This window comes from Carassius gibelio, chromosome A12 (assembly GCF_023724105.1).
Source record: "Carassius gibelio isolate Cgi1373 ecotype wild population from Czech Republic chromosome A12, carGib1.2-hapl.c, whole genome shotgun sequence".
NCBI classification, from domain to species: domain Eukaryota; kingdom Metazoa; phylum Chordata; class Actinopteri; order Cypriniformes; family Cyprinidae; genus Carassius; species Carassius gibelio.
Genome location: NC_068382.1, coordinates 151690 through 177218, shown reverse-complemented (window position 1 = coordinate 177218; position 25529 = coordinate 151690). Strand labels below are relative to the sequence as shown.

At 40.3% G+C, this 25529-nt stretch overlaps 1 protein-coding gene across 8 annotated transcripts in view; it reads right to left on the bottom strand.

Moving 5' to 3' along the window:
* acbd4 (acyl-CoA binding domain containing 4) overlaps window positions 1-25529 on the bottom strand; it is a 34533-nt gene that overhangs the window by 6316 nt on the left and 2688 nt on the right. The window contains exon 10 of one of the 8 annotated variants that reach the window (XM_052610761.1): window positions 7693-10313. The exons of the other annotated variants lie outside the window; for them this stretch is intronic. Coding sequence (XP_052466721.1) covers window positions 10267-10313 — 47 coding nt within the window. The 3' untranslated portion in view covers window positions 7693-10266. Of the gene's footprint in view, window positions 1-7692; window positions 10314-25529 lie in introns of those variants that run through there. 8 annotated transcript variants of the gene reach the window in all.

Sequence of the window (25529 nt, the reverse complement as noted above, 5' to 3'; positions counted from 1 at the left end):
ACATGTCTGTGATTGGTTACAATTCTCACCGCTGCAAAACAAGCTGTAAACAGGAATATTTCATATTCTCCAGAGCTCAAACTCAAAAACGCAATGTAGCGTTTGCTAAATCAGTTTCACCAATAATATTATATCATTGTAGTATCAACTGAGAGTCCTCTTGCTTTCATTTCAGGATGCTTATATTCAGGGGTTATATTTATATTTTCTTGAATACTGGTAGCCAAGATGGTCTTGTACTCTTCCAAATTCATTCTGCTACTGCCATCATACATTAAGTCATCATTAAAATTAAGAGATCTTGTTCTAGAGACAGCCATGCATGCCCATGCCATGACACCACCTCCACCAAGCTTTGGTTGTATGTTTAGGATAATTTGCAGTTCCATTTTTTTCTCCACCCTTATGCTTTCCAATCCCTTAGCTGTTAACCTTTGTCTCATCAGTCCAAAAACTCACTGGCTCACATTTGTGAATAATCTTGCTTTTCTATTTTTGGTGCTGATCAGAAGTTTGCATATTGCTGTGTAGCTTCTGTTATTCAGATCATCACCCCAGCTTTCTGGAGGCTGAACGACATTAGTTGATGATAGACAAATCATAAAAGCTGTGAAAATGAACCCCAAAATACGTGTCTGTAAAATCACCAACAACAAGCCGATATGAGTCTGTCGCTGATATAGCCTATAAGCGAATATGCCGTCGATATTAATTTTTTACATTTATTTTTGAACAGAACATATAACGCAGATTAAATGCTTGAAATGGCGTAATTACTTTTTTTTTTTCCAGCAGAGCGCGCCCCATTGTTTGCTAATGGCGACCTGGATGAAATGCTTTAAAGCTTAAATCTATGGAATAACATTGAAACTTTGAACGACCATATCTCCACAATGGTGTTGGCCAATCGCATCAAATTCAGTAAGGAGTAAGGAGGTATCTTGTTCAGGCAGCATTCAGTTTGTTGTCTTATTCAACCATAAATAAAATTTTGCCATTATTCCAGTTCCAAGGCAACATACGCATTATATTCAAAGGTCATTAAAGTGGACTCTTCGTTGGTGAAATGATGGGGTTGCGTGACATTGTTCCTGCGAGGTGTGTAAAGGATGGGTTTTAGTGAAGCACAGCGAAGCTTCTGGCCCGCGGAACTTCAAAAGATTGTGATGAACTGAAGTTAGTGATAGCTTTAAATGATTAAAGGGGAGCATACTTTGCACGCTTTATAGCAGGGTCTCTCAATAGGCGATTTTTGACAGAAAAATGTTTGGCCCATGTTAATTTCAAATAATGTGGCATGAAAATTCAAACGCAACATCACAAAGCAACATTAACTTACATTGTATCTACTCTGAACGCGAGCAGCGCGGCTTGTCGTGCCAAAATACAATAGACCTTATAATCAGTGTTGCTGCTTGTAAATTTGATTAAAAGATTAATATGTTCCATCTTCCTATCTGATGTGAGCATATGTGTTGGAACAGTGGCCTCACAGGTCTTTATATGTTTTCAGTTGAATTAATTCTTCAGATATTAAAAGCAATCAATGTGTCTTAACAGTTATATCCATTGCTACTGCATTTGTATGATTTGTGCATTCGAAGATGACACACAAACCAGGATGAAGACGAGGAAGCTGACTCTGAAAGAAAAGCAAGCAATTTGGATGCTAAAAGAAAAGAGAAAGTCAGTTAGAACTATAGGAAGGGGATGGAGTAATCAAGAGTTTGGAAACCACCAGTGACATCAGCAACCAACGATGACCTGAACGGCTGAGAAAAACATTAGTTGATGATAGACAAATTATAAAAGCTGTGAAAATGAACCCTAAAATACATGTCTGTAAAATCACCAACAACAAGCCGATATGAGTCTGTCACTGATATAGCCTATCAGCGAATATGCCGTCGATATTAATTTTTTCATATTCCTATCGACGGCATATTCGCTGATAGGCTATATCAGCGACAGACTCATATCGGCCGATAACATTGGCAAAACTATATTTCAGTCGGGGTCTATTGAAAATACCTAGAATATCAGAATCACCGTTTAACCTGGTTTACACACACTAACATGTTTCTAATATTTAAATCCACTGAAAGGATTTTTAGGATGCATTAATTAGGAAAAGTGGAACCTGGAACACTTCCCATAACACATGATGTACTTGCTCTATCATTAGAAGAATGGCATCTACGCTAATATTATTCTGTTTCTCTCTTTTTCCAAGGTCACTACAGCAGCCAGGTTCAGTCTGTATCCATATCAGATGGTCACTGTAGTCACCCGGATCCAGACCAGATGGTGGATCAGCACTCAGAGAGGACCTCTACAGCCCTGAATGTCACCAGGACAAGTAGATGAGACCCAGAGTGTCACAGAGACAGATCCACAGTCAAGACATTTTCTTCTAGACTGCCATCAGGACAAGACCACAGGAAACAGATGATTCTTTTGCACAATATGACTTTGCTGCAGCCTGGAATTGAACTGTTGGTTTCGTCTAGCCAGAGGAGAATTGGCCCCCCGACTGACCCCTTTTTCTCCCGATGTTTTTTTCTCCATTCTATCACCGATGAAATTTTGGGTCCTTGCTGCTTTTGCCTCTTGCTTGCTTACAGGTGCATCTAAAAAAATTAGAATATCATGGAAGAGGTCTTTATTTTTTTGTAATTTAATAAAAAAAAAGCAAACATTCTTATATTAAAGATTCATTGCACACAAACTGAAATATCTCAAGAGTTATTTTATAATTTTTTATTCTGATGGTTAAGACTTACAGCTTAGGGAAATTGAAAATCCAGTATCTCAAATAATAATAATAATAATAATAATAATAATATTCCATTTTGAGCTTGACTAGTTTGATTAATTTTGAGTATACATACTGGGAACCTCTTGGGCTTGTTTAGAACATGCAACCACAATTATGGGAAAGCCTACTGACTTGACAGTTGTCCAGAAGACCATCATCAACACCCTCCACAAGTAGGGTAAGCCACAGAAAGTCATTGCTGAAAGGGCTGGCTGTTCACAGAACGATGTGTCAAAATATATTCATAGAAAGTAAAATGTGCACAAGCAACAAGGATGACCAAAGCTTCGTCAGAAGAATTTCACCTGGGGTAAGGAGAAAAATAACTGGACTGTTGCTCAGTGGTCCACAGTCCCCTTTTCAAATTAAAGTAAATTTAGCATTTCATTTGGAAATCAAGGTCTGGAGTATGGAGGAAGACTGTAGAGGCAGAGAATCCAGAGTCCAGTGTGAAGTTTCCAAAGTCAGGGATGATTTGGGTTGGCATGCTGCTGGTGTTGGTTCACTGTGTTTTAAAAAGTCCAAAGTAAATGTAGCCATCTACCATGAGATTTTGGAGCACTGTATTCTTCCGTCTGCTGACAAGCTTTATGGAGATGCTGATTTAATTTTGCAGCAGGACTTAAACACCTGCCCGCAGTGCCAAAACCACTTCCAAGTGGTTTGCTGACCATTGTATTACTGTGGTTGATTGGCCAGCCAACTCACCTGACCTGAACCTCACAGGGAATCAATGGGGTATTGTAAAGAGGAAGAAAAGTAACATCTGACAAACAGACTGGATGTCGATTGGGCTATAGGAATTGAGTTCAGTGGTGGTGGGAAAAGGGTTAAACATTATGAACATTTATACACCTTATGAGAGTCCCTAGAATGAAGATGAATACCTTAATAGGTTGGCTTTTGTTATGTCCTTTATTCAAGATAATGCAACCACTTGCTTTTTTATTGTGGGTGATATGAATGCAGTTGTTTCTGGTGGTAGTTCCTTATTTGCAAATCACTTAATTAAGTTTTGGTCTGATAATGGTCTGGTCCTCTTAAGTAAAGAACCTGCTAAAAGTTACAAGTATATCACTGATGCATAGCATGCAACCTCATGGATTGATCACTGCATCTGCCCAACTGATGCACATGATTGTTTAGAGTCCATGATAATTTAATTACACTTTTGTCTATGAGTAACAACATGCAGGTAAGGCCTTATGCTGAGGCTAGAAAGGCTTTAAAAGCTTGGGTTGAGTCAGGCAGACATAAACGGTCCTATATTTGAGTATAAGAAACAAACAAATGCAAATTTTAAGTAGCACTACATTTCATCAAGAGGAATGAAAATATAATAAGTTCTGACTCTCTTGCGAAGAAACTGCAAAATAATAATCAAAATGATTTTTGGAATGAACAATTAAATTTTTTTTACCAACAAATATAAGTGGGGTAAGTGGGTCAGAAGAGATTACTCAAATGTGGCAAAAGCATTATTATGAGCTGTTTAACTGTGTTAAGTGTAACTCTTTTGTAGTAGGTAACAGTGATAATGAGGAAGTTGTGAATGTCTCTCCACAAGAAGTTTATGATGTATTTATGATGCTAAAAAATAGTATGGCATGTCTATTTGCAAGTAGAAAGTTATATCCTCTGCTCGCTATTTGTTTTACTGGGTTTTTAGTTCATGATATTTTACCAGATTCTATCTTATCTGTTATTTTAGTGCCTATTATTAAAAACAGAGCAGGTAAAATAAATAGTATGGGTAATTGCCGACCAATAGCTTTGGCCAGTATTTTATCCAAGGTTATTGAAAGGATTTTATTAAATAAGATGGAACATTATGTTCTTACTTCTGATCACCAGTTTAAATTGAATCACTGATAGGTGTATTTTCACTCTAAAGGAGATTTTAGATTTTTATAACAGGCATAATTCCAATTTTTTTCATTTGTTTTATTGATACTTCTAAAGCACTTGAAAGTGTAAATCATAAAACATTAGATTTGTAGTGAATTTTTTTTTTTTTTTTTTGGTATGCTCATCAATTAATGTATGTAAAATGGGGTAATTGTGTGTCTGTCAGGATATACACTGGAGACAGAGGTATTTGAATTCAATACAGTGTTTTATTCTTAACAAGAGTTCATGAGAGGGGAGTAGGAGTTAATTTCATGTGCGGGTTCTGTGATGATCACTTCGGTGAAATACAGGTGAGTTCGTCAATTGTCGAGAAGTCAAAAGCCCTATTCGGACGGGACTAGTTTTACAGGGGGTCGTTAGAGAAATCTGCGTTTCACAGACGTACTTGGCAGTGTTGTGCAAGTTACTTCCAAACTGTAATACATTATATATTACTTGTTACTGTCATTTAAAAGTAATTCCCTACATTACAATATTACTGTCTCAGAATTGTAATGCATTATATTACCCCTGTATTACTTTTGAGTTACTTTCAGCAGAACCAACCTTGTAAATGTTTTTTTGAGTACCATCAGCGTGGCGGGAGGGGTTGGGGGGGGGGGTGTTTGGTATCGGCCTCGATACCACATTTTCTAAAGTACTCGTACTCGTTAAAAGTCCCCCGATACCGGGGGACCGATACCATGGTCTGAGAAATGTCTATGTTTGAGCGGCGTGTAAGGGGTTAATCAAAGGCGCCGAGTGCCCGCCCCCAGGCCCCGCGTGTGGAACTATTTCAAAGTGAAAGAAGACGACAAAACAAAAGCGGACTGCAAATTGTGCTCAGCGAAATTGTCCAGAGGACGCTCAAAAGGTAGCACATTTAACAAGTAATTTAATCAAGCACCTAAAATCCCAACATGACAATGAGTACAAAGAGTTTACCCACGCTTCTAAACCAACACAACCCACGCTGCAGCAAACTCTTGCAAGACGAGAGAAAATGTATGTATAAATGACTATTTATATATAAACTAACAATGAGGCAATAATAATTGGCTCAAATAAAACATCAAAACCAAGAAATTACATTATTGTATTGAACACCACTGTTAAAATACATACTGTTTACAAAGCTCCTGTGTAAATACGTGCTAGATGGACATATTTGACCATTTCGGCTCACAGCTTTTTGTCGCGTTCCTCCATTCATCAGGGCTGCGACTCTGCAGTTGAATACTATTATGTGCTGACTGACTACTAATGTTAGTTAATGTCATACCATTGGTAGGTGAACGCATGGACTCAAAAGTGATATCAACAAGATTTTTTATTTTTATTTTATTTTTTTTAAATTTAGGATTAAACGCTGCACGCCGGAAATGTGGCACGGTGCCGGAGAACTTTAAACCCTGCATTTCACAAGTCCACAACAACAGACAAATTCGGAAATGGCTATTGTGTTTTATTTTTGTGTTTGATGAATCCTCAGTGAATACTACAGTGCTGAGACGGCAGAAAAGCTACTTTTCTTTAAAAAAAAAAAAAAACCCTGCCACTCACTTTTTCTAAATAGGCTCCATTAAGTGAGTCGTCTTAGACTTGATGTTAATACCTACATCAGTTGCACTATCTGCCGCAGTTCTATGTTGGTGGATGTTGTTAGTTTATTCAAATATTGTGCACTAAATAGCAAAGATGTTTATTAATGCCCCTTGTGTTGTCCAAAGCGGCAGAGTTTACAAAAAACTGAAAAAAATACTTGAGTTGCACTGTCACTGTTTAATTTTTTTTTAATAATTATTTATTCTGTAATATTTTGCATACAACATGCTTTTCATTTTAAATAAATGTTCTTAATTCCAAACTAGTCCCTTGTTTTTTTGTTAAAATTATAACACTAAAGCTGTTACCTATAAATTGAAATCATGTTTTTTTTATTAAGGACTTCGTATCGGTGAGTACTGAAATGCAAGTACTCGTACTCGTACTCCAAAAAAGTGGTATCGGTGCATCCCTAGTTTGCAGTTTACCGTACCTGTTTATTTATTTAATTATTTATTTATTTTTGCTATTTATTTGTTTTTATGCTATTTAAAATATTTAAAAAAATATACTTGAAATAAAACTCCACACTTCTGTATAGGGCTGGGCGATCTGAGGAAAAATTCATATCTCTCCATTTTTTTTGTCTGATTTGCGGTATAAGGTAGTCTATATCTTGGTATTTTGGATTTGGATTAAACAAATAAAGTGAATGTAAGCATATATGCCTAGCATATATGCCTAGCATATATGTAGGCATATATTAGGTTTAAAATCTCATTACATTGTAACATAACATTGCAATCTAATATATATATATATATATATATATATATATATATATATATATATATATATATATATATATATATATATATATATTAAAGCAGAAGTTAAAGTTAAAAATGAAAATTATTAAAAAGCACAGACTGAGTAAAAAGGCTATTTTGATTACCCCATTACACTTTACAGTTAGTGCTATCATACAAATACACTTACTTATAGGTTTAAAATTCTACGTCACATTTAATGTCCAACTATAAATATTTCAGCAAAACGTATATACATTAGAATTATTGCGCTCCTGTTTCATTGAGCTCATCTGTTTGGCGCGCATGCAAAATGCAAAATGGAAATATTTCCATTGGTTTTTTAACATTTACAGATGGAGTAAATGCAATGTAAGCTATGCATTAAGGAAAACAGCACATCTCAAACACGTCTCTCAGTCTCTGTCAGCCTCACACGCAGCCTTTCTGTCAGAGCTTCGGGGTGAGCGCGAGCCGTTTTGAACTGAAACTATAAACTATAGGCTACTAGGAAAGAAGTAAAACGCAGAAATTATTTAAATGCAAAACAAACACCACAAGCAGCTATTGACTGACCACTAACAGGAAATATGACTTATTTGCTTCATATTTCGATTCGTTAATGTCTTGCGGTCTTTAGTTTTTTTTTTTTTTTTCTTCTTCTTTTCTTTGAAAAATACAATTTTGGGCTAAAAGTGCATTGTAACGCAAACATTACTGAACATGAACCGAGTAAAATATTACTGAAAATTGATTAGTAATGCCTTACACTACTGCGTTACAGCAAAAAGTAATATGTTACTGTAATGCATTACTCCCAACACTGGTACTTGGTGATTTTAATCCCGTCCGAATCTGCCACGTCTGTGTTTTTCTCACACAACCTCAGTGATAATTCCAGAGGAAATGACCTACTGTTTTTCAGCAAACTCAGTGATCCTCTGAGAAAACTAATCCTGTCCGAATGCGAATGTCTGTGATTGCCGGTGATATTTTATTTCACAACGCGTTTCCTTGTGTGTTTTGGCCAACATGAATTACTGTAGATGCTCTTACCGTGCGGAAGTTTGATATATTTGCTTAAGCAAAAAAAATAAATAAATAAATAAATAATAAAATCAAGAGCAAGATCACTTAAACTGTTAATACCAGCTATTGTTATATCAGCATCAGGTAAGATTACTCGCGTTCATTTATGCACTCGGTTACATAATGTTTTAAATACATTTATTAAAAAAAATAAAATAAAATAAAAAAAAAGGAAAACAAGTTAAACTTAAGGAACCACACATTAACATGGTTTTGCTAAACATTCATTCTGAATGCCATACAGAGCGCGTGATCTCTGTGACGCCCAGATGCACAAATCAGACCCTCCCACCTCTGTAATAAACACGGAGATACTAGTCCCGTCCGAATTGGTACATGAAAATCGCAGACGTCAGGTGGTAAGAATCGAAACTCAAACGTAGTTTAGAAAACTAGTCCCGTCCGAATAGTGCTAAAGCCACACAATTCCGGAACACTAATACTTATCTCTTTGCTTTTACAGGGGAAGCCACTGCCCAGAGAACCTTTACGAGAACACAGGAGATATCGAAGATCGTAGGGAATTCAGGTAACTGGTTTATCACAGGCGTACTGGAGACAGGAGAACAAAGACACACAGGTTAGCTTCTCAAAGGTAAGTATACGTTACTTCTTGAGGTCTTCCGAAGTCGAGGTGTGAGCTGGAGACAAGATCGTGAGGTCGATTCCTTTTGGAGGCTTGACAGTGAACTGGTGCTGAGCGGAGTGCTTTATAGTGCCATGCTGAGAGTGATCAGGTGCGGGTGATTAGTACCCTGGGGAGCGTGAGCGCTGTGGATTGGCTGGGACTGGGTATGCCTGGTCCCTGACACTACCCCACCCTCCAGGGTCCGGGCCAGCGGGACCTTGCTCTCTGGCGTCGTCGAGGTCTGCCTCGGGTCGTGGAGTGGGTTTCTCTGGATGCTGGATGTGAAACTCTGTGAGCAGACTCGGGAAGAGAATATCTTGATGAGGCACCCAACACCTCTCTTCTGGTCCATAATCCTCACAGTCCACCAAGTACTCTAATCGCCCACCACGACGCCGGGAGTCCAGGATCTCCTTCACCGTGTAGATGTGTTCAGCATCGATGGGTGGGAATGGGGGGTTGTCGTCAGGGACCGGGTCTTGGGCTTAATTTTCTACAGGGCTGTCGTAATCGGATGTCCCGTGTGGATAGCCATACTAGTTGGCCAGGCTGGTAGGTAGGGGTTTGCTGACGGTGACCATCCGCGAAGCGTTAATGGCGGTTTACAGCCTGTTGAAGGTGGTGGTGTGCCTGGTTCCAAACTCTCTCGCTGTTTCGGAACAAGGTGTTCACTGCGAGAACATCAGACGGTTCCCCAGAGCAGGGGAACATGGGAGGTTGATAGACTAAGTACTGGTTCCAAAGATTTTGGTTGTGGTGGCAAAAGGTCCTGAGGAAGCAGCAGATGTCCTGAATCTTGCGTTCTGTTAGACCGTTTGCCTGTGGGTGGTAGCCGGAAGTGAGACTTACTGTGACATTTAGAAGTGCACAGAACAACCTCCAAACCCTCGAGATGAACTGAGGCCCCTTGTCCGAAACAATGTCTTCTTGAATGCCAAAGTTACAAAATACATGTTCAAACATAAGTTCTGCTGTTTCAATGGCTGTGGGTAGGGCTTTCAGGGGAATCAGTCAACATGCTTTGGAGAATCTATCTACGGCCACAAGGATGCAGGTATTACCATCCGAAACTGGGAGATCGGTGACAAAGTCAACCCCAGTGTGGGACCAAGGGCGACGAGAAATCGGTAATAGGAGAAGCTTTCCGGTAGGTAGTTGTCGAGGTACCTTGGTCATGGCGCAGAGGGAGAGAGTATCTTACTCTGAGCATCAGAGTTGAGGGGCATACGGTGGTCTTCAGACACGTAGATCTTACTGGTGGTCAAGCCCGTAGATCAAGGTGGTTTTCAATGTCTGGAAGGCCTGTTCAGCTTCTGTAGTCCTTTGGAGTGGTTTTCGGCTTAGCCTTGAGAAGAGATGTCAATTGGGTGGTAATCATACTGTACTGATCAATGAACTGGCGATAAAAGTTTGGGAAGCCCAGGAACCTCTGGAGATCTTTCATTGACTTGGGAGTAGGCCAGGAAGTGATTGCTTGTTTCTTACGGTCATCCATTTTTACCCCTCTTGCACTGATGAGGTAGCCTAGGAATTCCTGGAGTACAAAGACACACAGGTTAGCGTCTCAAAGGTAAGCATACGTTACTTCTGGAGGTCTTCTGAAGTCGAGGTGTGAGCTGGAGACAAGATCGTGATGTCGATTCCTTTTGGAGGCTTGACAGTGAACTGGTGCTGAGGTGAGTGCTTTATAGTGCCATGCTGAGGGTGATCAGGTGCGGGTGATTAGTACTCTGGGGAGCGTGAGCGTTATGGATTGGCCCGGGTCTGCCTGATCCCTGACAGTGTCTGCTTCATTCAGTGTATGTAATGGAGTCAGACAGGGAAGCATTCTGTCTGGATGATTTATCAAAGCTGTTAAATGATTGTAGTACAGGTTGTATGGTTGGCAATACTTGTATAAACCATTTGATGTATGCAGATGATTTGGTGAATTTCTGTCCCTATAGTGCTGGTCTTCACCAGTTACTGAGCATTTGTTCTCGATATGGTTCAGATTTTTATATTAAATATAATGCCAAATAGAGTAACATGATGATTGTTAGGAATACAGAGGACAGGAAACTGACTGAATTTCTTGACTTCTCTCTATCTGGGAATGTCCTTGAAGTATGTAATGAAGTTAAATGTCCTTGTGTGTGTATTTGTATGTTGCTATTGTTGTGTCTTTGTTGGACCGAGTGTGTCCTTAATAAAGTTTTAATGATGAATACAGAGGAGTTGAAGACTGCTATCAAAGCAACCTGGGCTTCAAAAACGCCTCAGCACTGCCACGGGCTGATAGCCTCCAGGCCACGCTGCAATGAAGTTGACTTTACTAACAAGTCTTTTGACTTTACTAACAAAGATTTTCAAATCTTTTGCCTATTAGCTTCTATAATCTTGGGTTTTATCTTCGTTGGCTTCTAATCTTCTTTATTTGGAATAACAAGCTCTCCAAACCATAATCTCTAAGTATGATTGATACTTTGTGTGTACATTTTCAAGTGAGTGCTCAAAATATCAATATTACATTGTTTAATTACTGTCTTACTGAATAAGCTGTGAACCCACTATTTCCTAAGAATGTGTTGACTAATGTAGACTGACGTTATTCTAATTACTTTGTTTAATAATAGCTGTGGGCATGATTCACTTGCATAAGTGTTTTTGTATTGTATGTCGTTATAAGTACGGATTGGAGCAATATATTATTGTTTTATATAAAGGTGCTTTGTCAATGGTAATGCTGGCTAACTAGATCCAGGACTCCTCTCTGTGCCAATCATAACAGGCTTGGCCAGCTGACCAATCAGAGCAAAATAGGCATAGGAGGGGTATGCTCTGAACTTTTTTATAATGAATCGTTTAGAAATCATTGGCAAATGACTATACACGGCAATGGACAAAAGTTCTGCAGTGCCCCCAATGTCCCCCTGCTCAAGAAGGTACATGCACAGCCCCATTTAAAGTTTGCCAAAAAAGATCAAAATGATTCATAGAAGTCTTGGGAGAAAGTGCTGTGGTAAGATGATAACAAAATTGAGCTCTTCATTAACTCGACTCGTCGTGTTTGGATGGAGAGAAATGCTGACTATGACTCCAAGAACATCATTCCTAAAGTCAAGCACGGAAGTAGAAACATTATGCTTTTGGGCTGTTTTTCTGCTAAGGGTACAGGACAACTTGTATTGAGGGCCACATGTACTGTAAAATCTTTGATGAGCACCTCCTTCCCAGAACACTGAAGATGGGAAATGGATGGGTCTTCCATGACAATGACCCAAAACATACCACCAAGGCAACAAAGGAGTGGCTCAAGAAGAAGCACATTAAGGTTAGGGAGTGGCCTAGCTAGTCTCCAGACCTCAATCCTATAAAAAAAAAAATCTTTGGAGTGTAGCAGGGGATATCAAGGCCATATAGTTGTGAATCAAGGGGGTGTGGTTAGCCAAGTATAAATATCAGGGGCAGGAACGAAAATAGTAGGTGCGTTTGTTTCTGGCGCAAATAAATCAACACTCGTGGTGTTCGTATACGAGAGGTTCGCATGTGGATTTGTTTGGATCTTGGAGACAGGTATGAGTTGATTTTAAGTATTAAATTGTTTTAACATGGGATGATTGTTTTAAAATGAATAATAAAGGTGTTTTGATGTTTGTATTTTCAGCTCTACGGAGTCCAGTTGTTGCTCTTGTTGTATTAGATTTTTTGGTTTGTTTGTTTTTGTTTTTTTGGGTATATTGTCTAGTCCGCCCGAGTGCTTGAGCTTGTAATCGGGCCCAAAAGAAATGGGAAAGGCCTTTGGGGCGGACTAGTTTTCTTTTTCCTTTTTTTGTTTGTTTGTATATTGTTTGTCCCCCCACTATTTATTACTGCAGCACGAGGATGCTTCAGGTCTAGTGTTTGAACAGAGTAGCTATATCTTTGCATGTATTTTACTTTGAACTGAGTGATTTACAAGGTTTTGTTTCATGAATTTAACTTATGGGTTTATTTTGATTGATTTGCTGTGATTTTCTTTTTGCTTTGTGGTGTAAAGGTTCCTTCTGTTCGGGTAGCTTTTGATGAAAGCATTCTTGTGTGTGTAATCTATCTTTGCGTAAGCCAGAAATAAATCTTGGGTATTTTTCTATATAATGAACCTGAGTTGTGCTTTGTTTATTTAAGGGTGGGTCATGTAACATTCTGGCATAGACGGCAGGGTTTTTTTCTCACAAGATAATTAGTGGCAAAGCATTATAATTGTAAGTGGGGGAATATAAGTTTTGTTCTTTTATTTTTTGGGGGCTGTTGTGCTTATACAGCAGACGAGTTCCAGGGTCATGTCGTTGGAACGAGCTCTAGGAGGCACCATGGATCCTGAACAACATGCACAAGGACTTGATTCACCAACTGCTCCACCTGGGCCTTCAAGTAGAAGTGTGGATAGTGAGGGTTCAGCTGCGATTGAAGTGGATAGAGGGAGACATGTGGTGTTTATTCAACAAACTGAGAAGGTACCCAAGTTTTCAGGAAATTTGGATAGGTCTGATTCTCTTACCATAGAAGAATGGATTGAATTGGTAGAGATCCATATTAAAACAAAACCTACTGAGAAAGAAAAAGCTCTGTGGGTATACAATAATTTAGAGGGTACTGCTCGAATAGAGATAAAATATCTCCCAAGGATGGAAAAAGAGTGTGTGGATGATATATTCAGAGTGTTACGAGAAATTTATGGGTGTTTATATTCTCATATTTCCTTGCAGCACCGTTTTCTTAATCATAAACAACAAGAGGGAGAGTCTCTTTTAGATTACTCCCATACATTAATAATGACGTTAATGTTTCAAATTGTGAAGTCAAATGAATTGGCTCATGTTAAATCTCAAAGAGATCTGCGTGATCAGTTTTGTGATGGGGTTAGAGATCAAAACTTGGGTGTGAGATTAAGAGACCAAGTGCGTGCACATCTTAACTGGACAATTCCTGAGGTACATAGGGAAGCTGTCCAGTGGATGGCTCAATGTGAAGGACAGTCAAATCACCCCTTGTACTTTTCTAATGACGCCCAAGTTAAGGTGTTTAGCGAGCCCAAAAGTGCAAATCAGTGTGACTATTCAGAGCTTAGAGCACTTATTGAGGCACAACAGAGTCAGTTGGATTCATTAATGAAGGCGCTGAGCCCCTTAAAAATTGGTGCAAATGTTTCTACTACTTTCACTACTCCTAGAAGTAGAAGAAAGGCTGAAAGTGATTTAAGATGTTTTCACTGCGATCAGTTGGGGCATATTGCACGCTATTGTTTAGCTCCCCCACAGCCTAGACCTGCACAGACAGAAAAAGAGAATGTAACACAGTTGGAAAACTAGAACCCGCCAGTGTATAGAGCCACACACTGGTAGGGGTAACATTAGGCTCTGATGCACATACTACATCCACACTTGTGAGTAATTGTCCAGTGATGGAAGTTAAGTTTGGGGATGTAGTGATTTCTTCATTGTTGGATACAGGTTCAATGGTTACCACCCTAACTGGGAGTTGTTATAATAAACACTTTGCTCACCTGGAGAATGTCCTACTTCATGATTGTTTATGGTTAGATCTTAGAGCGGGAAATGGTTTAAAATTGTCTTATTTGGGCTATTTAGAGTTGGACATCACGGTTCTTGGAAATTGCATGCCATCTATGGATATCCTTGTAGTGAAAGATCCCAGGGACCCTCAAATGCAGTATAAAAAATTGAAAACCCCTGCTGTGTAGGTATGAATATCATTAAAGGGTTTTATCAAGCGTTATTTCAACAACATGGCCCCAGCCTTTTTGATATCCCTTCTGTGCAGGATTCTGCCCCAGGATGGAGGCAAGCCCTGAGGCATTGCCAAGTTCAGGAAGCTATAATGAATTCATTGGAATTTCATAAGGTAAATGTGCGGGGTGGGTCTTCAGTGTTGGTTGCTGCAGGAGCTTTAACATTTGTTCCAGTCACATATCCTAAGGTCCCCTCACAAGAACTCAATTTTTAGTTTGAACCACTAGACTTTGATGAGGGTGTTTTGCCAGAGGGCCTGTTGATATCTAAGGCTTTTATTTCATCCAAGAGGGGAATTGCTTATGTACCTGTAACCAATGTCAGTTATTTTCCATCTTTTGATGGTTTAGATGAGACTGAGCAATTGAAAGCTAAAGCTTTAATAATTAAATATCGCTCCTTGCTTGCTAAGACTGATATGGATGTTGGGTGTACTCATCTTATAACTCATGAAATTCCTCTTTGAATGAAGCTCCAGTTCGCCAGCCCTATCGCCGGATTTACCCTTCGCAATATGAGGCGGTGAGTGCTCATATTAAACAACTGTTAGATAACCAAATAATAAGGGAAAGTTGTAGCCCTTATTCATCTCCAATTGCACTAGTACAGAAGGATGGAGGTCTTCGAATGTGCGTAGATTATCGGCAGTTAAATACAAAAACCAGGAAAGATGCTTTTCCGTTGCCGCGGATTGAAGAGCCATTGGACGGTCTTAATGGTGCAAAATGGTTTTCAACACTGGACTTAGCCAGTGGTTATAGTCAGGTCGAGGTTGCTGAAAAGGATAGGGCTAAGACAGCTTTTTGCACCCCATTTGGATTATTTGAATTCAATAGGATGCCATTTGGATTGTGCAATGCTCCTAGTACTTTTCAGTGCCTCAAGGAGCTTATGTTTGTTGACTGCCGGTATCAATCAGTTTTGTTATACTTGGATGATTTAAATGTGTTTTCTTCCTCTGTTCAACAGCATTTGGAATGGTTGGAGGATGTGTTCTTGCGTCTTCAGAAAAATAGTTTAAAGGTTAAATTGTCCAAGTGTAATTTTTTTCAGACTCGGGTTAGGTACCTTGGTCATGTGGTCTCAGCGGAAGAAGCTACTACAGACCCAGATAAAGTGGCAGCAGTACGGGATTGGAAAACTCCAAGTAATTTGGTAGTACTGCGATCTTTCCTTGGTTTCGCTAGTTACTATCGTAGGTTTGTTGCAGGTTTTGTAAAGATGGCAGCACCATTGCATCGAGTGGTGGCCCAGTTAAGTGTAGCAGGAAAAAGAGGTAAGACTCCAAGGAAACCACTTGGCTTATATTGGAATGTAGAGTGTGATGATTCTTTCCATCAGTTGAAACAAGCTCTGATATCTGCTCCAGTTTTGGCTTATGCCGATTTTCAGAAGCCGTTTGTTTTAGAAATAGATGCTAGCCATTCGGGTCTTGGAGCTGTGTTGTCGCAGGAGCATGATGGCAAGTTACGACCAGTTGCTTTTGCTAGTAGGGGTCTAAGACAATCTGAAAAAAACATGCAGAACTATAGCGCCATGAAGTTAGAGTTCCTTGCCCTTAAGTGGGCAGTCTCCGAAAAGTTTAGGGAGTACCTGCTGGGTACTTCTTCTACAGTATATACTGACAACAATATATTGCGATATCTGGATACTGCTAAACTTGGTGCAGTATAGCAGAGATGGGCTGCTCAGTTAGCTGCTTTTAATTTGACTTTGAAGTATTGTCCAGGGTCTCGAAATGGGAACGCAGACGCATTATCCCGTCAGTATATGTAGCCGAAGTTGTCTGAAGTTCATAGTGGAGGGAATACTGTGGAGAGAATACCTTGGTGTGTTCAGTCTGAGATTGTTACCCTTCCAGGTTGTTCGGGGGTAGATCTTGCTTTGCCGCAGAAGCAGGATCCAGTTATCGCACGTTTTTTGATTCATTGGATGGAAGATAGATTTCCGGGTCCAAAGGATCGAGCTACATTTGAGCCAGGTACTAAGGAGCTTGTTCGACAGTGGGAACGGCTTAAGGAGAAAGATTCAGTGCTATATCGGTGCATTTATGCTCCAGACGGAGGTAAGGAGGTCTTTCAGCTGGTTCTGCCTCAGTGTTTACAGTAGAATGTGCTTTCCAGTCTTCATGATTACCATGGACATCAAGGCGTGGAACACACTTTACAGTTGGTGGGATCGCGTTCATGGGGAGTATTCAGGCGAGTCATTCACATAAGGTAGTGGCAATAGATTTTACAGTCTTGGAGCCAGCATCGGATGTCAGGGAAAATATATTGGTATTAACAGATGTTTTCTCCAAATATACTGAGGCTATTCCCACAAAGGACCAGCGAGCTAGTACTGTAGCTGATGTGTTGGTGAATCATTGGTTTAATTTGTTTGGCCCCCCTAGTAGGATACATTCAGATCAGGGCAGAAGTTTTGAAAGTACTCTGATACGGCAGCTCTGTAAGGTTTATAATATTCAAAAAAGCCGCACAACACTATATCATCCACAGGGCAATGGTCAGTGTGAACGGTTTAACCGTACACTGCATGATCTGTTGCGTACTTTACCCCCTGGCCAGAAGAGGCGTTGGCCACGGTATCTCTCCCAGTTAGTTAATGCCAATAATACTACGGTTCATCAATCAACTGGTAGGTCTCCATATTACCTGATGTTTGGTCGAGAGCCTTGGCTACCTATTGATTTTGTATTGGGTGCTGAAGCAGAAGAGGTAGGAGGAAGTTCTGTGGAAGAATGGGTGAAAGAGCACCAGGAGTTATCGGAAGGGGCCTATGATCATGTGAGGTGGCGGCTGGAGTCTAGGAGGCAGCTAAGAGATCAAAGTTATGAGTTTAAAGTAACAGATTCGAGTATTGGAGAAGGTGCTCTTGTTTATATACGTAATCATGCAGTGATGGGTCGTAACAAGATTCAGGACATGTGGGACTCTACTTTGTATAGGGTAGTATGACAGCCTAAAGAACGGGGGGTCCTTACTCGATTATTCCAGTAGATTAAGATGGCCCAATGCGACAGGTATATAGAATTGAGCTTAGAAGTGTGCCAATGGCCACAGTTGGAGTAAATGAGATTCCTAGGGCTGCTATGCAGAAACGAGGGAAACTTGCAACAGATGACGATGGGGTAGAATTTTATCCTTTGAGAATGGTGCAATTTGAGTCTCCTGAAGATGTTGGCCCACCCTGTGAACATTTAGGGTCGTCAGTAGTGGAGGATCAAGGTCATGTGATTGAAATGGAAAGGGGGCCTCAGTTAATAGAGGGAGGTCCTCGGAGATCCTCTAGAAGGACAGCAGGTCAACATTCTAATCCCTGTCGTTTGCCAAGATCAGTAGTGGAAGAAGCTTGAATTGTAATCTGTCTTTTACATCGTTGGGTCATCGATGCATTGTGAAGGGGTGGAATGTATCAGGTGATATCAAGGCCATATAGTTGTGAATCAAGGGGGTGTGGTTAGCCAAGTATAAATATCAGGGGTAGGAACGAAAATAGTAGGTGCGTTTGTTTCTGGCCGGCAGAAATAAATCAACATTCATGTTGTTCGCATGTGGATTTGTTTGGATCTTGGACACAGGTATGAGTCGATTTGAAGTATTAAATTGTTTTAACATGGGATGATTGTTTTAAAATGAATAATAAAGGTGTCTGCTGTTGCTAAGCAACCATGACCTGCTCACTCAATGAAGACGTAGAAATTTCAGCAGAGGGTAAATGATTTTGCAGCATTGAAAATCGCTTGCAGTAGCTCTGCTATTAAATAAATTTCAAAATGGCAATCCATATATAGCTATGGTCAGCTATTCTTTTATCTTGGCTGAGCTCGCAATGTTGTTACGGGAACGGATGAAGCTGATTTTATGACAATATTAGCCCAGTCCTGTCAACACTGCACTGGCTCCCTATCAAACATCGTATAGATTTTAAAATATTGCTTATTACTTATAAAGCCCTGAATGGTTTAGCACCTCAGTATTTGAATGAGCTCCTTTTACATTATAATTCTCTACGTTCTCAAAACTCAGGCAATTTGATAATACCTAGAATATCAAAATCAACTGTGGGCGGCAGATCTGGAATAACCTACCTAACATTGTTCGGGAGGCAGACACACTCTTGCAGTTGAAATCTAGATTAAAGACCCATGTCTTTAACCTGGCTTACACATAACATACTAATATGCTTTTAAAATCCAAATCCGGTAAAGGATTTTTAGGCTGCATTAATTAGGTAAACCGGAACCGGAAACACTTCCCATAACACCCTATGCACTTGCTACATCATTAGAAGAATGCCATCTACGCTAATATTTGTCTGTTTCTCTCTTATTCCGAGGTCAACGTAGCCACCAGATCCACTCTGTATCAAGATCAGAGGGTCACTGCAGTCACCCAGATCCAGTACGTATCCAGACATGATGATGGATCAGCACCTAGAAAGGACCTCTACTGCCCTGAAAGACAGCGGAGACCAGGACAACTCGAGCCCCAGATACAGATCCCCTGTAAAGACCTTGTCTCAGAGGACCACCAGGAAACAGATGATTCTTCTGCACAATCTGACTTTGCTGCAGCCTGGAATTAAACTACTGGTTTCGTCTGGTCAGAGGAGAACCGGCCCCCCAACTGAGCCTGGTTTCTCCCAAGGTTTTTTTCTCCATTCTGTCACCGATGGAGTTTCGGTTCCTTGCCGCTGTCGCCTCTGGCTTGCTTAGTTGGGGTCACTTCATCTACAGCGATATTGTTGACTAGATTGCAAATAAATGCACAGACACTATTTAAATGAACAGAGATGACACCACTGAATTCAATGATGAACTGCCTTTAACTATCATTTTGCATTATTGACACACTGTTTTCCTTATGAATGTTGTTCAGTTGCTTTGACGCAATTCCGTTTTCCGCAAATATCACATTCGGATATTTGAGCTCACAAAAAACGAATGTTCGAATATTCGTTTATTTAAATTAAGTTTAATGAGACAGACGTTATTTTTCATCAACATATAAATGTTTCCGTCATTTTGAACAAGCTTACACACAATAAGCTTGAACATTACACATCGTGTTTTATAGCTGAAAACCTTTAACAATGCGTGCAAACAAACAAAAGTACAGATTAAAAGCAAAAAAAAAAAAAGTGAACAAAGAAAAAACGTAAAGCAGACTGCAGCAATTAGGCTATTGTAGAACGTAGCCTACACTTAACTTTGAAACTTTGAAACAGTCACCAAGTCTCTTTTTCTATTGTTTTACATGTTCTTGTTAATGAAATACGGGCATGTAAACATGATCGGGGGAAAGCCGGCCGCCGAGAAAACGCGCTCTGATGGCACAGAAGTTGGCGAGACTCATAAATAACGGTGTGCTAAGAGACTACGTTTTGTGAAGCGCTTCGAGTTTTCGTTTCACCACTGAATGGGATCCTCATCTGGTGGAATACATGGCTCCAGCAAGAACTGTTCCCACTCGTCTCAGCTGGACTCCCTATAATCATCGCTGAAGAACTGGTTCAGCCTTTTCCAACGAGTGGGCATTGCATCCTCTTCATCGTTGGTGGTGGCGGCTGCATCCGCACCACTCGCATCAAGGAAAATGTTCTGATAATGTTCAAAATGTTTTTTTCTTACTTCTCTCATGTTTTCATTGAGAAACCTGAGATGTTTGTGCCGAGGGTCTAGGGCAGACGCGAAGAGGAGTTTTTTACTGCATTCTCCAAGTTAGTGGTGTTTATTCATTGCTTGAGAGATGCTGCAACAGTTTTCTTGAATTCGGTCACTTTCTGTGGTTCTCCACGGCATATTTTGAAGTACTGTAGAAAACCACAGTTCTTAGGGGCCGTATCGCATATCACGTCTTTTTCGCGATCAAGTTCGTTATTTCCAATGTAGGCGTGCGGAATGCGCGCTCATAATGGAAGTGACTCGGTCACGATGCGCACACGGTGCGACGCCCCCATTGTTTCTAGGCGTGTCTGCACCGCATCGAGTTAAAAACATCTCAACTTATCAGAATGCCGCAAGCGCACCGCGGGTCATGTGACAAGAACTAAACATTCAGCTTCATCCTTTCCCGTAACAACGTTGAAAGCTCAGACAAGATGAAGGAACAGCTGATCATAGCTGTATATGGATTGCCATTTTGAAATAAATTTAGTAGCAGAGGTACTGAAAGCGATTTTTTTGTGCTGCAAATCCATTTATCCTTTGCTGAAATTTCCGCATCTTCATGGAGAGAGAGCGTCATTGTTGCTTAGCAACGGCAGATGCCTCAGGAGCGCTTCTCCCCAAGTGCTTTGGAAAGGAGGAGAAAGCGGCGCGCCTATCGTTTTCCATGCGTTTTAGGCGTGATATGTGAACGGCCCCTCATTCATTCATTAATTATTTTTTGCTTGCATACATCTTCAAATATGCCATGGAGAATCACAGAAAGTGACCAAATTAGTTTTTTTTTTTTTTTTTTTTGAAAATTCGAATACCATTTTTATTTATCGAATAATTAGAGCAGAATGAATATTCGAATGTTCGACTATCCGTGCACACCCCTATTTACAATGTACCTTGACACCTACAAACTTGAAAAAAAAATTAAACATTGTGTAAATAGCACAAATAAATAAAAATGAATGAACATACAAATTAAACAATTTCAAACAGGGCCCACTGGTACAACCTTCACCGGGTCCCCGCTGATCCCAGCTATGGCCCTGCTCACGCCTGTTTCACACATACTCCATCTGCAGTGCGTATGCAGTCCGTGTGCGTTACGTATGTGGTGTGTTTGCAGTTCGCTACTCGGTAAGTAAACGATCGCTGCACTGCTGCAGACGCAACGCTCCTGGAACGCAACTGGAATCCGTTAACATGGGTGCGTAAAAAAATACGCAACGCATACACACTGCAGACAAAGTATGTGTGAAACAGGCGTAAGGTTGTTTGCACTTTGTGCAATGTGGAATTAGTTTAAAGCTTTTTCGAGCACTTTGTGATGCATTTTGGAAACAGGAGATGAGCCCCTTTTCTAATGCACCACCTAGCTTGATAAACACCCTCTCAAAGACTTACTGTTTGTCAATTTTATTTGGGTAACACACATATTCTGAATGCCTTCGGCAGAATTCGAATGAGCCATTTTAATCTAGATTAATCTAGATTAATTTCAAGATCACAGTGAGATTAACATAGATTTAAAAAAAATATCTATGCCCACCACTAGTATATACATAAACGCAAATAGGAAATTAAAAAGTTATCAAATACGCATGTGTCCTTAGCCTGGTAATACCAGACTCTGCTACTTCACTTTGCTTCGTAGACAGAGTCTGGAATGGAATAATAGAGAAGTGTTTACTCTCTTGCTAGGGGGCGCTTGTCTGAAGTTTAAAATCATTGGTTACCCATAAACCAATCAGATACGTTAAGTTATGACGTATGTTATTCGCCTGTACAGCCGCATCGAAGCACAGACATCATGCATCGAACTCAAATCTATGATTGAACTTCCACTGTAAACGTGTTTTAAACACATGATGATGCGAGCGAAATACCGGAGTGAACATGGCTGTAAACGACTTTTGCAGTTTGATTACAGAATTACAGAATTACAGAAACAATGGTACTTCATATTTTAGAGCAGTCAATGCAATTGGAAAAATAAATAAATCAAATCTCTATGGTTGTCGAAATACTTAGATGTAAACAGTAACCCCCATTGTAAACATTAAAAATTTTATAAGTAACTAATTTAATTACACATTTTATCTCAGTAACTCTAACAGATTACAGTTACATTTATTTTGTAATTAAATTATGTAATTCCGTTACATGTAACTACCGTATTTTGTTACATGTAACTACCGTATTTTTCGGACTATAAGTCGCACCTGAGTATAAGGGTGTACTCACACTAGCCAGTTTGAACTGTGCCCGAGTGCGTTTGACCAGCAAAGCGTGGTTCGTTTGACTAGTGTGAGTGCTCCAAACCGTGCCTGGGCGCGGCTCGATTAGCCGGCCCTGGCCCGCTTGGAAGAGGTGGGCCAGGGCACGGTTCAGTTGGACTCGGGCGCGGTTCGCATGCAGTGTGAGCGCTAACCGTGCCGGAGCACGGAAGAGGACGCTTTGCATAACGGTTTTGCAACGCTCCAAAACCAACATGGCAGGGAAAGGGTCGCTTTGGTCTATGGCAGAGGTGCAAAACGCATAAAAACTAAAAACTGCAAAGTCCTTGCTGCACTTCAGCTGGTACCTTGCAAACATCCTCATACGAACAGCACAATTACGTGAAAATGTTCGCGCCACTAAGGCGACACATCTGTTTAACAACAGGCTGTGAGAGCGCTGTGGACCAAACAACACAAAATTATCCACAAAGAAAACAGAGCGATGCACTCCATTGTGTTCAGAGAGCGTCGCTCTTCCTGTTTATCCCGAAACCGTCGCACCATAATGACATAAGCGTGCTCCGGCACGAATGCTGAAACCTTATATGTGAGTGCAGGCCAGAGGGGGAGTGGGGAGGGGGGACAATCGTACTCGGGCCCGGTTCATGGCAACCGTGCCTAGTGTGAGTACACCCTAAGTCGCATCAGTCCAAAAATAAGGCATGATGAGGAAAAAACATATATAAGGCCGGCGACAAACTGGATGCATGGCGCAAGCGTCTTAGCCATGTGGCGTGTCGGTTTTTAATGCGGCTCCCATGTTAACAGGTTAGAGCTTGCAGACTGCCTGCGTGGGACGCGCGGAAAATGCGTGCATGCTAGAAATAGAACCGACGCCTATTTTTCATGCGACATGCGCGCGTGTTGGAAGCGTTTCCATGCAAAATATAATAGTAAACCATGTTTATACGTCTTTTTGTACACAAATACATATTAATTCATGACATTTTGATATTTAAAAGTCTATAGGTTGACATAAATTCAGACATAAATGTAATTTAAAAAAATAAATAATAATTATCGATTTTCAAATATTGCACCTGTCAAACATAGTCTATTTTGCCATCAATACTGTTTACGGTGTCCTTTATCAGTAGGCGTAGGTGTGTAAAAAAAGTTGATATTGTTTTCATGAAGACAAGAGCCTGGTTTGTCGGCGGCCTCCCTCTATTGTCCCCCACAGTAGCAGCAGCGCGCCAGTGCCACGTCAGGCACGCTTCTGGTGTGTAAAGACACAGACAATGCGAGGCAGCCGCCACGCTTCTGGCCCGCAGCAGAGACGCCACGCAGCCAGTGTGTCACCGGCCTAAGTCGCACTGGACTATAATGCCGCGTTTCCACCGAAATTACCCGGAACATTTGTACCAGGAACTTTTTTTCCCAGGAACTTTTTCCCCCCCAGACCTGTTGCTTTCTGCGTTTCCACCACGGTGTAAAGTACCGGGTAGATTAGGCAAATAGACTGGTGACGTAGGTCTGCGCGTTTCTCAATACAAAGTACCGCTGATTTAAAAAAAAAAGAAAAAAGGTACGCTGATTTTGGACGTGCATCATCGGTAGTTAGTTCTGACTTCTGTGCATTTGACTGGGGAGTGTGATGTCAGCGACGACGCGAATCCTGTAATTTTCCTCTCTGTATATTTAAAATAAAACGAAATAGGATATAAAATACCACTGCCTCCTTTGGTTTTCATTTAAGCATAATAACAGCTGCGGAAATGTACTTAGTTCAGGGATATGTGTATATGCAGCCATTACAATGAAACGAAATATTATATTTGTAATATTATATTATAATATTTTATTTTCATTTTAACATATAGATAAATTGAATGCAGACCAAAGAAAACCTGTTAGATTTACCCCGCAGCTGAATTATGTTATGTTTAACCACTAAAGAGACATCAGAGCCAGCGGCACATATCAGAAGATCTGTCCGAGAGGAGGCTGCTCTCTGCGGATACATGAGGACTGAGCTTCCGCTGATCGAGTGGAGCTCACCGTCTACGAGATCGGCGAAATACATTTTTAAATAGGCGCTGTCTTTATAAATAAACCATAGATTTGAGTTTTAAACAACTACATTCTCGCCTGAAATACTTTTAAAATTACATTTCATGACACAATAAGAGTAATATTTGAAAATGATCCAAATAAATGGTGTTTGAACTCAACCAATGCTGCGTGAACTCAGATCGCTTTGGCTACTGTTATTTTGCCCTCAGTATATTTACAATAAAACTAAATAGGATATAAAATACCACTGCCTCCTTTCGTTTTCATTTAAACATAATAACAGCTGCAGAAATGTACTTAGTTCAGGGATATGTGTAATGTTATGTACAGCCATTGCAATGAAACGAAATATTATATAGACTTGCCTTTTTTGTTTTTATTTTAACATATAGATAAATTGAATACAGACCAAAGAAAACCTGTTAGATTTACCCCGCAGCTGAATTATATTTTATGTTTAACCACTGAAGAGACATCAGAGCCAGCGGCACATATCAGAAGATCTATCCGAGATGAGGCTGCTCTCTGCGGATACATGAGGACTGAGCTCCCGCTGATCGAGTGGAGCTCACCGTCTCAGAGATCGGCGAAACACATTTTTAAATAGGCACTGTCTTTATAAATAAACCACAGATTTGAGTTTTAAACAACTACATTCTCGCCTGAAATACTTTTAAAATTACATTTCATGACACAATAAGAGTAATATTTTGAAAATGTTGATTCGAATAAATGGTGGTTGAACTCAACCAATGCTGCGTGAACTCAACCAATCAGAATGTTTAGCGCCAAAGTCCCGCCCCCGAAAGTTCCGGAACTTTGAAAAAGTACCACCTCGCCAGCAGGGACTTTCTGAGGGGCATTTTTTTACCCGGAACTTTATTTAGTTCCTGGTTCCTGCGGTGGAAACACACCAAGTACCAGGCCAAAGTCCCTAGTTCCTGGGTAAAGTTCCTGCGGTGGAAACGCGGCTTAGGTCGCATTTACTTAGAACCAAGAACCGAGAGAAAACATTACCG